At 36.4% G+C, this 15,699-nt stretch overlaps 1 protein-coding gene across 1 annotated transcript in view; it reads right to left on the reverse strand.

Moving 5' to 3' along the window:
* Reck (Reversion-inducing-cysteine-rich protein with kazal motifs) overlaps positions 1-15,699 on the reverse strand; it is a 211,021-nt gene that overhangs the window by 76,102 nt on the left and 119,220 nt on the right. Inside the window, exon 3 of the mRNA XM_074123281.1 lies at positions 3,905-3,985. Coding sequence (XP_073979382.1) covers positions 3,905-3,985 — 81 coding nt within the window. The remainder of the gene's footprint in view (positions 1-3,904; positions 3,986-15,699) is intronic.

Raw genomic sequence — 15,699 nt, forward strand, 5'->3', positions numbered from 1 at the left:
TAAAGTAGTGCCTATTTTTTTCAGGCAGACTTTACGTCCATCTGCCTAATTAGGTGTCGCGAACAGAGACGACTAGCCAACATACTTTACTATAAATTTCTCATATTAAAACAATTAAATAAAATCCAAGGTCTAGATTGGGGAATCGAACCCACTAAACCAACAATACATCTTAGCATTGCGGGTCTAGCCTATAACCACTCGGCTAATGGGGCGCCTTACAAGATTAAAACCATTAAATAAAATCCAAGGTTTAGACTAGGAATCGAATCCACTAACCAACAATACATCTTAGCATTGCGGGTCTAGCCTATAACCACTCGGCTAATGGGGCGCCTTACAATATTAAAACCATTAAATAAAATCCAAGGTTTAGACTAGGAATCGAATCCACTAACCAACAATACATCTTAGCATTGCGGGTCTAGCCTATAACCACTCGGCTAATGGGGCGCCTTACAAGATTAAAACCATTAAATAAAATCCAAGGTTTAGACTAGGAATCGAATCCACTAACCAACAATACATCCTAGCTTTGCGGGTCTAGTCTAGTCTCTAATCGCTCGGCTACCTTGACGCCTTAAATCTATAATAGATTGATATAATAATTTTTCATCACCCATTTCCATAGATCAGTAAAAATCAACTCCAAAGAAACGAAAAACAAAAAAAAAATAAAATAAAAAGTTTGATGTAAAACTGTCATGAACACACAATACCGCACGCCAATCCAAGTTGATATTTTCAGCATTAAATTCTTCAAATTAACCTTTCCACGTCCAGAAAATTTAATACTGTGAATTTTGACGAGAGAACACACCTGTTCATGACGTTTGTGTGCCAGGATTGACAATATTATTTGCGGTCATGACGACAAAAACTCTAAATGGTTTCCTATTTAAGCAATTAATTTAGAAAAATATATCAGCTGACAAGAAAACTAGAAGATGGAAAATCTGATATGATTTTCCTCACAGGATTTTCTCTTAATACAGTTTTCAGGGATTTCTCTAAACTTCAAAAGTACAGTTAGGTCCGAAATGCTAGATAGTATCTTTGATTTTATCCGTCATAGCATGCACGATTATTGATACCCTGGCCGGTTTTGGGCTCTAATCCATCGTCAAAAATAGATTAATCAATTTAGTGAGACAGAATCACGGTAGCCGAGCGGTTATAGGTTAGACCCGCAATGCTAAGATGTATTGTTGGTTAGTGGATTCGATTTCTAGTCTAAACCTTGGATTTTATTTAATGGTTTTAATCTTGTAAGGCGCTCCATTAGCTGAGCGGTTATAGGCTAGACCCGCAATGCTAAGATGTATTGTTGGTTTAGTGTGGTTGATTTCTAGTCTAAACCTTGGATTTTATTTAATGGTTTTAATCTTGTAAGGCGCTCCATTAGCTGAGAGGTTGTAGGCTAGACCCGCAATGCTAAGATGTATTGTTGGTTTAGTGTGGTTGATTTCTAGTCTAAACCTTGGATTTTATTTAATGGTTTTAGTATTGTAAGGCGCCCCATTAGAAGAGCGGTTATTGGCTAGACCCGCAACACTAAGATGTATTGTTGGTTTAGTGGATTCGATTCCCCCAGCTAGTCCTTGGATTTTATTTAATGGTTAATAAGAGAAATTTTGTAGCGAAGTATGTTTAATGGTCGCCTCCGTCCACGACACCTAATTTAGTAGTTGGATGTACAAAAGTTGCCTGAAAAAAATAGGTATTACATCTACTTTTTTTTAAATTTGTTTAATCTGTTTGATGTAGAGATTTCGACTTCACTTATGATTTCATCTCACGCTAAATTTGATGAGTCAACAAAAATGGCTCCGAAGCTTTTCTTGCTAACTTTGTATAATACATAAATTGGATTACTTTTACTTTTAACTATTTCTTGGGGAAATTCGTTCTTGGCAAGTTGTAGCTGTAGGATTGGAGTAGGCGCTTTCCTTAAAGTTAAATTTCAGTGTAATGGACGATTACAAACTGTATAGTGTAGGTAAAAGAAGTAAAAAATGACTGAAATGTTGAATTCGAAAAAAATTTGTGAGTTAGAACCCTTGAGAAAGGAAGTAAGAGAAGGTCGTGTGAGTGGTCCCACCCGATTTTCTCTAATCAGTATCACTTACGGAGGTAAGAGAAAGTGAGAAACAGAAAGAAAATCTACTTTAAGTGAGAGAAAATGACGGTAGACGTGGCCAAACTAAATTATAATTAAAATTTCTACCCCTACTTGTCACTCCACACACCTGTAATTAAACTTGATTATATGGGCACTTAAGCTAAGCTTAAACTAAACGAAGGACTTGCTAGTTTAATAAAATGAGCTTCAGTGTAGACACAATCTGGGTGGAACCCGTTAACTGTGGAACTACTTTTAAATGTTATGAGAATACTTACCAGCACAGCTATACACTGATAACAGAAAATCCTTTTGTTAACATGTTATAGTAGTTAATTTCTATTATGTAACCCCATGGCATGGTTCACCCCACAGAATACATAGATGGCATCAAGCTTAGTCATGTATGGCGGCCGCCCTAATTACCGGACATAAAAATAGCTTCTCTCTCTCTCTTACTTCAGTATGTGATGCGGGTCTAATTTAATCTTAAAACAATTTGCATCTTATATCACTAGAAACATTGTATTTTATGTTGAGTGCGCAGATTTTGTTTTTTACAACATCTGGAGGATGGGGTTTAGTAGGGTGGGTACAAATTTCTGTTTAACTTCACTTAAATCTATTAAGATCGTCCCGAATTCCCTGTAATAGAGTTTTTTTTTTTTTTTTTTTTTTTTTTTTTAAAGGAAACAGATCTCTAGTAAAGGAGCCACAAGAAGTTCCGTTCTAATGAACAGACCTTGAAGGAAGTAACTCCAATTTGGAGTTCACAGTTTGAGAGTCTTTTGAGAGGATCTTTTCCATTTCCCGTAAAAATCGAATTTTTTTTTACGATTTTCTATTTTCTTGGCTAAGGAAGGCAAAATATTTTCAAACATTTGGATTCTTTCTATCTTTGCTGACGATACTGCTAACTGCATCTCCTCATTCCGATCCTCTTATCGCTACACGAACTCTACAAACACACATCAACCACTTACAGGACTGGCTTTTCAAATGGAGAATCAAAACCAACGTTAAGAAGTCAAAGTTTATAGTATTTACTCTCAGACGGAAAATCCTACCTCCCATCATCTTGAACCAAACTCCTATACCAACTGTGGACAAAGTACGCTACCTTGAACTGCACCTAGACAAACGGTTGACATGGAATCCCCATACTAGACTGAAAAAAACGAGAAACTAACCAACGCTACAAACTTCTCGCCAGACTACTTGACAAACGTTCGAAACTTAACCTACATAACAAAAGACATATCTACTGCTACTGCGACGTATTTGGTCATACGGCATCGAAGTATGGGGGATCGACTAAACCGTTCCAACTCACTACGCCTCCAGGTATTACAGTCAAAAAATACTTCGAAAACTTCTTAACGCTCCGTTCTATGTATCTAACCTCACACTATCCATAATGACCTCAAAATACCTTTCATTACAGGTTCTTGCTAACACTCGTTTTCTCAAATTTCATTCTACTCTACAGCAGCTCATCCCTAACCCTCACATAGAACACCTATCTTCCTTCACATTACGCCAGGTGATTCTCTAAGGAGATTGAAGAGAAGATGGCCTCGTGATCTACTCTTATCGTGAGAGCAAAGCACGTTACTGGAGTGACACCACTGGGTGCCTTCTCCACTCATGACTTTCTTCTATTTCTTTTCTCTTTCACCATATTTGCTTGTTGCAACAACTGTTGCAGTGGTAAATTGCAATAAAAGATTTAAAAAAAAAAAAAAAAAACATTTAATAATCAAAATATTAATAACCACTTACTAAATACGGTGAACAGAAATTGTTAACATCCAGCAGTCTCTGATGTTTGGTTTCCAGATCAGCTATAGCATCAAGGTGAAGCTGAAACAAATCATTTTGTCAAAATCAATATTTTGAATTTGATCAAAAATCTAAAAATTACTCTAAAATTGAGTCAGTAAGAACTGCTGAAAATTGTGCATCTAAATTTAATCAAATTGACGTCTTTATCATTAAGTAATGTGCTTTCGAAGGCAGGAGAGAAGGCGGAGAAATAAGTAACTTCAATGCCAAATATAGTTGGACGTAAAGCCTGCCTGTAGAAATAGGCATTACTTTACTTTTCGGTAGCATTTTTTTTAAAAAAAACAATAAGAATTCAATTTAAAATAATAATTAATTCATGCACAGGAAATAAATTTTTATAGCTGTAATTAGAGAACTTATTTCCTGTACAAAACTTAACGTTTCCTTAAGTAAAAGCTGGGAGAAATTCTTCCAGCTTTGTGCTAGGGTTTCTCCTCTACACAAACAGGATGCCAGCTTTGTTCAAAGTCCAGTCTTTTGGTTGAGCGACAGAAAACACGCTGGTTCCACCCACCGTCAGTCCATTTTCTAAACACAGTCGTCCCATTGCTGGGATATTTTACTCGGGTAACGTGAGTAAGAGTCGAAAAAAAAAAAGAGTAAACCAGAATATAAAATAAAATTCCTCTTTGTTGCCCTGGGTAAACTGTTAGTTGTGTTTGTATGTCTTGATAGACATACATCTATTTGGTTATCTCCACACCCTATTTGGTTAACATGCTGTTGTTGTAGGGTATATTATGACTACTAGAAGCCACCCCCAAACCAAAACCAGTATTCCAGACACTAAGTTGTCTGGTACAAACTATGTGCTAACAGAATTTATAGTTTAATACCTTATAGCCAATAGATTACCTTTGCTAGTGATACGTGTAAGCTCACCATTCTGGATTCTGGACAAAAGAAAGACTTGCAACAAATCCTAGAAGCTTGCTATTAAAGCTAGAAGCTAGCTTGACCATTAAAGTGGATAAAGAGTATTGCCAACAATTTTAGTCAACCTTTCGACCTAGGAAAGAAAAAAATTTGACCTAGGTGATATTCAAAGCTGAACAATTACAATTTGTTTTACATTGTTAACATTAAAGGTACAGATGTCTTCTGTCCTGACTCTTCAGAGCACTATTTCGGCCACTATTGTGTTCACACATCCTCAGATAATCCCTTCATAGCCTTCCTTTCATCAGAAAGCTGAAGTGGCTACAATGGCATTTAATGCAAGTCATTGAAATTTAACTGTTTCCTGTAGAAGAGGTTGATAGTTGGCTACCTTCTAGCCATTTCTTCAGAAATCATCTGAAGATGGTAGAACCTTCAAATAGGAAAGTAAGTTAGAGTACAGCCTCAGTCTTTAGCCACAATTTTCACCAGAAAGAAAAATAATTCGCCAGTTTGTTCGCGATACGTAACAAACAGTATGCGAGAAGTTTAGAGCTTCTTGCGATCTCCAGATCTTAAGATATTCCTTTCATATCCTATAGTGGTGAGTAGGATCACGTTCAAACATTCTCGGTAAACATTTTAATGCCAACAATATGACATCATCGTTCCACTTCCTTTTACAAAGTAGTAAAGATTCAACCCCACGCTACCCCCCCCCCCCCAAACGTCTCACTAGATCCATTCCACAGCCTTCAAGAGCTCTGCTGGGAATCAAATCCACACGGACTCATACCACATCAAACAGTAGTTTAAGTTTTGTCCGCATTAAACAGTATTTTCCGCACTAGTGGTTCACTAGGCAGAGCCAAAAGATCGTATAATGATAAATTATGTAAATAAATTCAGTTTATTACATTTAACTAACCCAGATTTAAATAATAACAATAAAATATTTGAAACTTTTCTTAATACCAAAGTTTTAACAGATTTAACAAGAATTTTCTTCATCAGCGAACGTTTTTCCAGTTGTACGAGTACAAATCATTTTTACATTTTATTCAAATTAGTTTAATTTATTTATGTATAAATCGTAGAGTCTATTTGCATATTTCAATTCAACAGAATTATAATCTACATTTTTTATAACTCTGGGGCTAAGTTATAATTTAAATAATTAAAAAATGATTTACTGGGGGCCACAACTGGTGAAAATCCCATTTGTAATGCTGGGCCATTTTCCTGTAGAGAAAATTGCGAATAGCCATTTGAAAGAAAATCTGAAAAAAAGTTCAAAATCCATCCAGTAAAGAGATAATTCCAGTGGTGGAATTTTGGTTTCTTTAAATAAGGAATTTAGCAATTAATATAATCCTTAATAAAGACTCTATTAAAAGGAAGTGCAATACGTAATGTCGTTTTAAGTGGGAAGTCTAAAGAAGTCCCTTTAATCGAACTTTCTCCTGTAAATGTTTAAAATAAAAATTATGGTACTGAATTTTCCCAAATAGTTAATTCAGTGCAATCGAATATACGAGAATATTTATAAAAAATTTTGGACACGATTGCGATACATTCCTACCAGAGAGAGTAAGAAAAAGGAAAAATATGAAAGTTGTTAAAAATTTATTGCAATGTAGCTTTTGTGAAGCCAAGCAGAAGAAAGCGTGCTTGGTAGAAGCGCTAAAATCCTGGGATCAGTATAGCTTTTATGTAGGAAAAGACTATGGTGAGAATAGCCAAGAGTAGAGAGAGAGCTAGCACATAGGGTAGTTAGATTAGAGCTATGAGTTGTTGTTGTTGTTGTTGTTGTTTTGTTGTGGTTGTACTCCAATGAAAGGCGCTTTAGGATGTTATCTACAGTTTGGGTAACACTGAGTAATGTGCTCGATGAACAAGAAACATTCTGATACAGTAACTACAACTCTGCTACTAAATACACAGCATCCAATCATTACTACACGTATCACTAGCAAAGGTAATCTATTGGCTATAAGGTATTAAACTATAAATTCTGATAGCACATAGTTTGTACCAGACAACTTAGTGTCTGGAATACTGGTTTTGGTTTGGGGGTGGCTTCTAGTAAAAAAAAAAAGGGTCATAATATACCCTACAACAACAGCATGTTAACCAAATAGGGTGTGGAGACCCTATTCACACCCCATCAAGTATCCAGGCCAGTTAACTAACCTACAAAAACGTTTGTCCACAAAACCAACTAGCGGAAAGAGAAACTTGTTTTTTATTTAAAAGTGCGGAAATAGAAATATTTATAGCTATTTTAAATCTAGCTTTATTTTATAGCTAATTCTTCACTTATAACTCATTGATTCCTTCCCAATAATTTATTCTAGTAAAATATAAGCTGGGCTGAAGTTAATATGTAAATTTTTCTTGCAAAACTCATTCAACTAAAACTGTGGGTACAGGTTGTGACGTTTCATCCATAGTAAAGTAATTAATAGTAATGAATTAAATAAATGAAACTGAATAAATTTTAAAATACATAATTAGTAGAAGTAAGCGATCGCTGACTTAGATCCCCTTTAATGTATTTCCGGAATAACGAATGACTAAAGAAGTATTCAAAAACAATATGTAGCAGCGTAAATGTATTTCAATTCTTTGACAACTTCATCGTCCTGTCCAGGCTGTTCATAAACTTTCTAACATTAACTGACTGATTCCGAATTGAACAGTAATTAAATGTGTAAAAAAGCTTAGAATCTAAGAAAACAGGCTCTAGATCAGCTGTGTGCGACCTGCGACCGTCAGTAAGTTCTCTGCGGATTTCCTCGGCTCGATATTTTGTCAAATATCAGATTTTATTTTAAATAACTTTACTGAAATTTAAAACTGCAAGTGGATCTCCAATTAAACATAAGATAAAATCAGATTCTAATCGTGAGTTATTGCATAACATTATTCCTTAATGCAATTAAACAGGATATTTAAGGCAGTTCCCTTTTCTTCTTTACGTAAAATTGAAGTTAAAGTATTTCTTGGCCTAGGCATCTTCGGCACTGGATCCGCCCAGATAATGCACAATGACTGCTCCACCCCCCTTTAAATCATCAGCCCTACTTACTGAGCATTGCATTTAATGGTAAATCTTTACAACGTTTTTGTGACCCTATAACGGACTCGGGAAATGGAAGGTGACATTTGAGTCTAGAGAGTTGTGATTTCTCTCAGTCCTAAGTGGAGGCCTAAGTGGCTGTTACATATTCACCACAGAGCAAGGTGCATTAGGTACCTTCCGGCCGTTAATATCAAACCAAACATTACATCCGGTCGATTTCTCAAAAAAGAGTAGTACCACTAAGAAATTTCTTCCAAGGGAGATTCTTACTATTGCTATAAAACTAAATATAGGCACCACGGGAGCCGAGGGGTTATAGACTAGACCCGCAAAGCTAGGATGTATTGTTGTTTAGTGGGTTCGATTTCTAGTCTAATCCTTGGTTTTTATTTAAATGGTTTTAATCTTGTGAGGCGCCCCATTAGCTGAGCGGTTATAGGCAAGACCCGCAAAGCTGAGATGTATTGTTAGTTTAGTGGGTTCGTTTTCTAGTCTAAACCTTGAATTTTATTTAATGGTTTTAATCTTGTAAGGCGCCCCATTAGCTGAGCGGTTATAGGCAAGACCCGCAAAGCTGAGATGTATTGTTGGTTTAGTGGGTTCGTTTTCTAGTCTAAACCTTGGATTGCATTTATAGGTTAATATGAGAAATTAGAGTAAAGTATGTTTGCTAGTCTCCTCCGTCCGCGACATCTTGGTAATTTGACGTTAAGTTCGCCTAAAAAACTAATCTAAAAAAAGACAACACGCAAATAAATAAAAGATAAAAGAGATTTGAATTTATATTAGTTTTTATTTATTTATATTTATATTTATTTTAGCTTAAGATAGAAGAGATTGGTCATAACTCTGGTAAGTTGCAACGGACTAGCCGCAACGCAACCATTTTTTAAAAAAAAATAAATAAAGCCTAATTTAAGAAGACTTTTTATTTAATAAAAGTTGGAGTACAGCTGAGAACAATTAACTAGAGAGACAGTGTTGCCAAGTGGAGAATGAACAGTAATTGTACGAACTGTAATGTGGTAAGCATGTCAAATAATATTCTGGTTTTAGAAGTGGGAAACAACAGTCGCGGATATTATTCTTAACAGTGAGAATATTAAAGTAAAGAATCTTAAACTTAATTTACTTGAAAAGAGGTCCAAACAAAAGCGAAACTACTTCAACATTCAGACATGTTTGAACATGATTAAATTGAGTTCAAAAAGGAGCGTTTTTAGAGTTTCCTTACCATATTTTTTTTTAGGTAAAATGTGATAACCAAAACGCTCAAAGATGTCACATTGTTCTGGTAATTATCTTGGACAGTTAATCTTCAATTGTATAAAACATTTTGAACCAACTAGCTTCAGTAAAAATGCCAAGTCAAGAGAAAAGTCTGACAAAACTACAATAAGAGAAAGTTAAGTATGAATGTTTCACAACAGTTTTATTTCTTCTTCAGTTTTTTTTAGGCCAAAGAGATAGAAATGAAAAAGAGAAAAGCGAAAACATGAGGTTATATAAGTTTCCCAAAAGAGAATAACTCATTTTTGGGACTTATGATAAAGTTATGGTGAAAAGTTTTTTACCTAGTGTTGACATCTAAATTATACTACTTTGAAGGGTGTTGTATAACAATTTTTTGAATGATATACAGCATCCTAGCTTGCTTGGTAAGATTATATCGCTGTAATACTTGTACTTCTTATACTTGAAACAGATGTTATGAAAGGAGGGTATGATTTTATTATAACAATTAATTAGACTTTAATAATATTTTTAGCATAAATTAAAATGAAAAGCGATAGAGTTTTTGAAAGTATTAACTTCCAAAATTATTTAAATTTGAAATCAACTAAGAGGGGTTCCTCAGAATGTGTATTTCAGGTGGTAACAATTTCAGGTAGGTGCCCGTAAAGTCATGCACATCTCTCGGGTTCACTTACGCGCAAATTGAGCCAATTCTATGCAGCAGACAAAAGCCAGATAAGTTCTACAATTTGTGCAGCATACCAAATTCCTGATGTAAATAACCTTTCATATAATTCCAAAACAAGAGATACTATTTATTCTACACTAAACCAAATATTATTGTTCATGAATATTTATTAGCATTCTTAAAGATCGAGTATTCTTATCATACAGGCATGGTTAAAGGAGGAATGCTGAACAGGGGTCAAGAGAATATAAAATAGAAATGTAGAACGTATAGTTTACCCGGCACTGGACCAGCATTTTGATTACGTCAGCGTGACAGAGCTCTCTACCAGCGTGGACATGAGGCACATAGAGCAATGCCCCTGTGTTAATCTTAAATGTGTTTGTAAAATTCATCAAGTCACTATTGTATTAAAGCAAAATTTAAGAAAAGCGCCAAAAAAATTTATTAAATTCCTTAATGTGGTACTCCTGTTGAGGAACATATAGAGTGCCAATGGTGAGATTCAAATGAACTGCAGTTGGTTCTCTATTTTTTGGCACATTCTTTAGATGCGGTTCTGAAGTTATGCAATTTTTAGGTGTTGTGGACGGAGGCAGATAGCAGCACACATACTTTACTGTAAATATCTCATATTAACCATTAAATAAAACCCAAGGTTTAGACTAGAAATCGAATCCACTAAACCAACACTACATCTTAGCTTTGCGGGTCTAGCCTATAACCGCTCAGCTAATGGGGCGCCTTACAAGATTAAAACCATTAAATAAAATCCAAGGTTTAGACTAGAAATCGAATCCACTAACCAACAATACATCTTAGCTTTGCGGGTCTAGCCTATACACGGCTCGAATAATGTGGAGCCCGAACCAGAAGTCAGAAGTCATCTACTTCTACTTCTACTTCTACTTCTACTTTCGCTTCCAATTTTAATAATGAAATTTTTAATCCAAAATGTGATGATGTGTTCAATTTTGGTGAAACAACCGTTATTTTGGAAGACACTCTAATGGGGAGTTTTCAGAATGATAGAAAAGAGGGTGGTCAGAGATAATCATTGAATATTGTTGTTAATATTTTCGTTCTAGCCAAGACCGTCAACAAAGTTTCAATATATTCTAAGTGTAGTTGCTGCAATTCAAACCTTCTTTGTTATCTAGTCACCTCCCAAAAATCTTTTGGAAATCCCAAGGTTTAGCGGGGTGGCCGTAATTCTCTGGAGCTAGTCAGACTCCTTGTTTACTCCAAAAACAGATATGATTCTCCTCTAAATACCGTTAACTATTTAGGCACCTAGGGAAAGACGCATCAATCCATAATTGGATTGAAAGAAAAAAGGCTGATTACTCCATTGGAGCAACTGCAATTACCTCTGTGACATCCTGCCTTCGGCATGAGTTAAGAACACAAGATTAAGGAAAAACGGGAAACCCAAAATGCAATTTTGCAGGAAACATTAACGAGATTGTTATCGATCACAGGAAGAATGGTGATTTTCTTTAAACCTGAAACGATAATCGCCCACATACAAGTCTACAACATTTAATTGAAACATAATGCTGCAGAATCTGACGGCTGGTATGTATGACTGCCGTACGAAGGTAAAGGGAGAGAGATATGTTTAGAATTTGTTTGCTACCTGTCAACGTCATACCCATTCATAACGCTGGGGTGAAGGAAATTTGTTAATTTAGAATTATAATATTTCTAAATTAAGTGGGAAAAACCGTGCGTCTTTTTTTTTGGGGGGGGGGGTAAAACTTAATTTGGAAAAAGGTTGGGTACACTGCCTTTGTCTAATAACAAGAAAGAGCAATTGGAAGCTGTGGAACTCGCGAATCAAGTGCTGAATACAAGAAACTTCTGGGTGTTAGACTGAAGAAAAATTGGCATAGAAGATGGTTGGTGTCAGTGGCGCGGCCAAGTGGTTTGAGTGGATGTAACATGAACCATTAATCCAAGCCATTGGGCACATCGTAAAACCACTAACGTCAGAGTGTTGAACAAGAGCATGGAGGAGAAGGAGGTACTGTTGACGGTGGGAGCAGGTCCGGGGGCGGCAGAGGCTGTCTGTACAGATTTATCACATGCTACACAATCACATTACCAGAGTGCGCCTCTGGCTGCCAGCTTTACCCAAGCAAGCGACTCGCTCTTCGGCCATTGAACAGTGTTCAAAACCACTAAAGGTTTTGCTAACCATGAACATTGCCGCATTCCCCCTTTCCGCCGCAAAACTATCGACAACTTCCTCCCTCCAATTATTACCAAGTTTGCCAACGCAAACACCACAAAACATCAACCACAAATACTACCGGGTGGGGTGGGGGGGTCTTGTCGTTGATTGCTAGTTTTGGTAATCTAGCGAAGTAAGTTTCCGTCCCCCCCCCCCACCCCCATGGCTTGAACTTTGCTTCTACCTTCCCCTTAAAGGCCGTCACGACAAAAGTTCATTGGTAATATAACTAAAAATAGTTCATTCAGAGCGGAATGGAACAGTAAGCGTCTCTGTCAAGCCATTTCCGCTCTTCAATATTTTACGTACGACCGAATTGTTAAGTAAGTAAAAGTAAGTAAAGTAATCGCCTATTTTTTCAGGCGGGGCTTAACGTTCAGGTGTCGTGGGCGGAGGCGACTAGCAAACATACTTTACTGCAAATTTCTTTTATTAACCATTAAATTAAATCCAAGGCCTAAGACTGGGAATCGAACCCAGTACCACAATACATATTAGCTTCGCAGGTCTCGCCTTTAACCGCTCGGCTACCGTGGCGCTCCACCGAATTGTTAATACGCATTTGGTTCGAACAAAAGATTGGACGATATCAGTGAGTGACTGAAAGGTGGTAGAAGAGCACTTGTGATGGAAGTTAGACGGTTGGTCAAGAAGAAATGAACGGTAGAAGGTTGCAGCGTGAGATTAGTTAAAGGATTTCTGCTGCTCCCAGCAGTGGCTGTCAGGAGGCAGCCCCCGTGGGCAAGAGATAAAACTCTGGAACAAGAATGAAAAATTGCAAAAGTAACTTATCACATTTCACTTAAACTAAACGCTTATCAATTATCACAGCATTGTTCGCACACCCATAAATAAGACACTGCCTATAACTCTTTGAAGTATCCTCTGACTTTTCTTTTATCTGGGTCCCGGTTGTTCCAAAGTATGTCCCATTGCATAAACTACCTTGCCCATCGTAATATTTTGCTCAAGCATATACATCCCACAGGAAAAGTGTTATTATTCAAAAAAACAAACTTTTGACTGAAGATTGTAAAGATTGGATAATTACATTGTCCTTAATTTACTTCAAAAATAACATTTAACATCTTTAATAATCAATCAAACCAATTTACACAGATCTGTTTGATTATCGGTTCGGAGTCGAAGCAGCTAAAAATAAAAAATAATAATTAAGTCGTCATAGTGTAAATTAATGTAATTATCTGAAACACTACAGTTGGATGCTGTTTGTTAACAGATGTTGCTCCGCTGAGAATGAGAACAAACACCGTTAATTACCACCTCTGGAACTGGAAAAAAAGATCAAAGTGGATGAAACACTGCTCTGGGTGGAGCTGGGATGCTCCACTTTCCCAAAAAAAAAAGAAGATTTTTCTTTCATTCGTTCAAAGGGATAACCATTGTATGCTCAAAGTATGGCATTAGGTTTGGAGATGATGATAAAGAATGATTATAAATGATTCGAGTGCGACGAGTGTCGCTTACAATAGACCAAGACGTAGAACCTCAAGATGTGATCATAAAATACTGAAGCCCCGTTCGATAAGATAGCTCTTCGATTGGGCTAAATAGTTACAATATTAATTGTGGCTGAATATTATCCATTCTTTTTATCTAATTAATTAGTTATCTAATGGAACAGAAATTATTTTTTTAAAACCAGATAGTTCATCCGATAAAAAGTAAAGGATACGATACATACGTACATATACTGAGTCCACGTGCTTGGGGTGTCAATATTTCAGGAGTTCAAAAACAGAAAAATGAAAGTTCAAACTTTATATTTGGTTTGAAATGCCCGTGGGCAAGAGAACAGAAAGATAGAAATTACCGAGAAATAATGCTTTTCTATTTTTTATACTTAAATTTGGAGATTTTCTCGGAAACTGACTCCTACTTCCGAGGGAAGTAGTGTATGTATGTGCGCCAAGAGACGTGAATGGAGTGAACGACGACCATCCAGTGATGGAAGCCAGTTAGTTCGCCACTTTGGTAAGCTTACACAGCAACCATCCAAGGAGGTCCGGTGTTATGTGCTGAGATGATCGCGTGGCCACTGCCGCTTTAGTCTGCGCTGTGGATTTGAAGGAAGTGTTGTTGTAGGCATGTTGTGTTGTTCAGAGGGCTGTATGACTGTGTAGATTTGAGTGGAGTTTTGTGTATATCGAGATTGGGCTATTTCCAGAAACGAGAGGAATATTTAGGGACATAGTGTATTGTGTGATTGGAGACGTAGAAGGGAGCGTTAACTATTGTTCTCAGGATTTTTTGATTGTAAAGGTCTGAAGTCGGTTGATGTTCGATTTTTTTGGCGAGCTGTATTCCGTACGTCCATATTGGGGCAAATAGAGCGGTATATAGTGTACGTTTGTTCGTCAGGGTCAGTTTTGATCGTCTGTCAAGTAATCTTATCAACATTTTATACCTCAGATTGAGGTCAATTCGTTTGAGTCTCGTGTGTGGGTTCCAAGTTAGTCGTTTGTCAAGATGTAGTCCGAGATATGGTACTTGGTTGGTAATTGGTATAGAAGTATTGTGGAAGGAGAGAGGAGGGAGAGTTTTCTTGTTTAGAGTGAATACTATGTTGTTTAGATTTCAATTCATTCACTTTGATTCTCCACTTTTGCAGCCAGGGCTCCAGAAGATTTAGGTGTAATTGGGGTGCACGGCATGCTGTTACAGGATCTAGATGAGGTGATAGGATTGCAGTGTCGTCGGCGAATGTGAAAGTAATTGTAGTCGGGTGAGTTGGTAAGTCAGGGGGCTAGAATGCTTCCTTGAGGAACTCCAGCGAGTATTGGAAGGATAAGAGAAGAAGAAGAAGAAGTACCTTGTTTGACTTGGACAGTTAAAATTAATCACGAATTTTACTACAATTACTAGTTAATTATTTATTTATTAATAGACAAATTTATTTTTCAGGAAAGAGAAATTATGGTTAATTATAATTAATAAACTGAAAACGATTTATAACCAAACTTATCACGATTTTTGTAGAAAATTTTACAGAAAATATAAACAAAAATAAAATAAATAAATTGGAGCTCCTATATCTTGCTGTTTTAGTCGCGTTTCATTTATCTCAGCTGGCAAACTTAAGCGGATCTAGGGTTCATGTTTTCGTTCAGACCTTAAGAAACTCCCTTTGAAAAGTTTTTCTTCCCCCACCCACTCTCTCTTTTTTCTTTCTTTTTAAGTAAGAATCTCTCTGATTCTTATCCAACTTAATTCCTTGAGATGTATTTGGTGCCCTGTTTTTAAAAACAGGATAGAAGTATGGGGAGGAATGGATGGATAAAGGGAGCTCAGAATGACCTGTTTCTCTCTCTCTCTCTCTCTCTCTGGCAAACACTAACACCTTCACTATCACTAACTGGTCCTTCTTTTTTTGGTAAGTCTGTCAGTTTTCAGATTTCAGCAAGAGAATCAACATCAGTTTAGCGTTTTACTATTTTTGCCTGATAAATCTTATTTGGTCACTTACATGCAACGATTCATAATCACAATTATAAGAATTTTTTTTTTAATTAATGATTTAAAAAAAAAACAAAAACAAATTAGGCGTTTAATGGGGGAACAGATGATTCATTCGCAGTTATAAA

This window comes from Rhodnius prolixus, unplaced genomic scaffold (genome assembly GCF_049639745.1).
Source record: "Rhodnius prolixus isolate KJV_2025 unplaced genomic scaffold, Rpr scaffold_14, whole genome shotgun sequence".
NCBI classification, from domain to species: Eukaryota; Metazoa; Arthropoda; class Insecta; order Hemiptera; family Reduviidae; genus Rhodnius; species Rhodnius prolixus.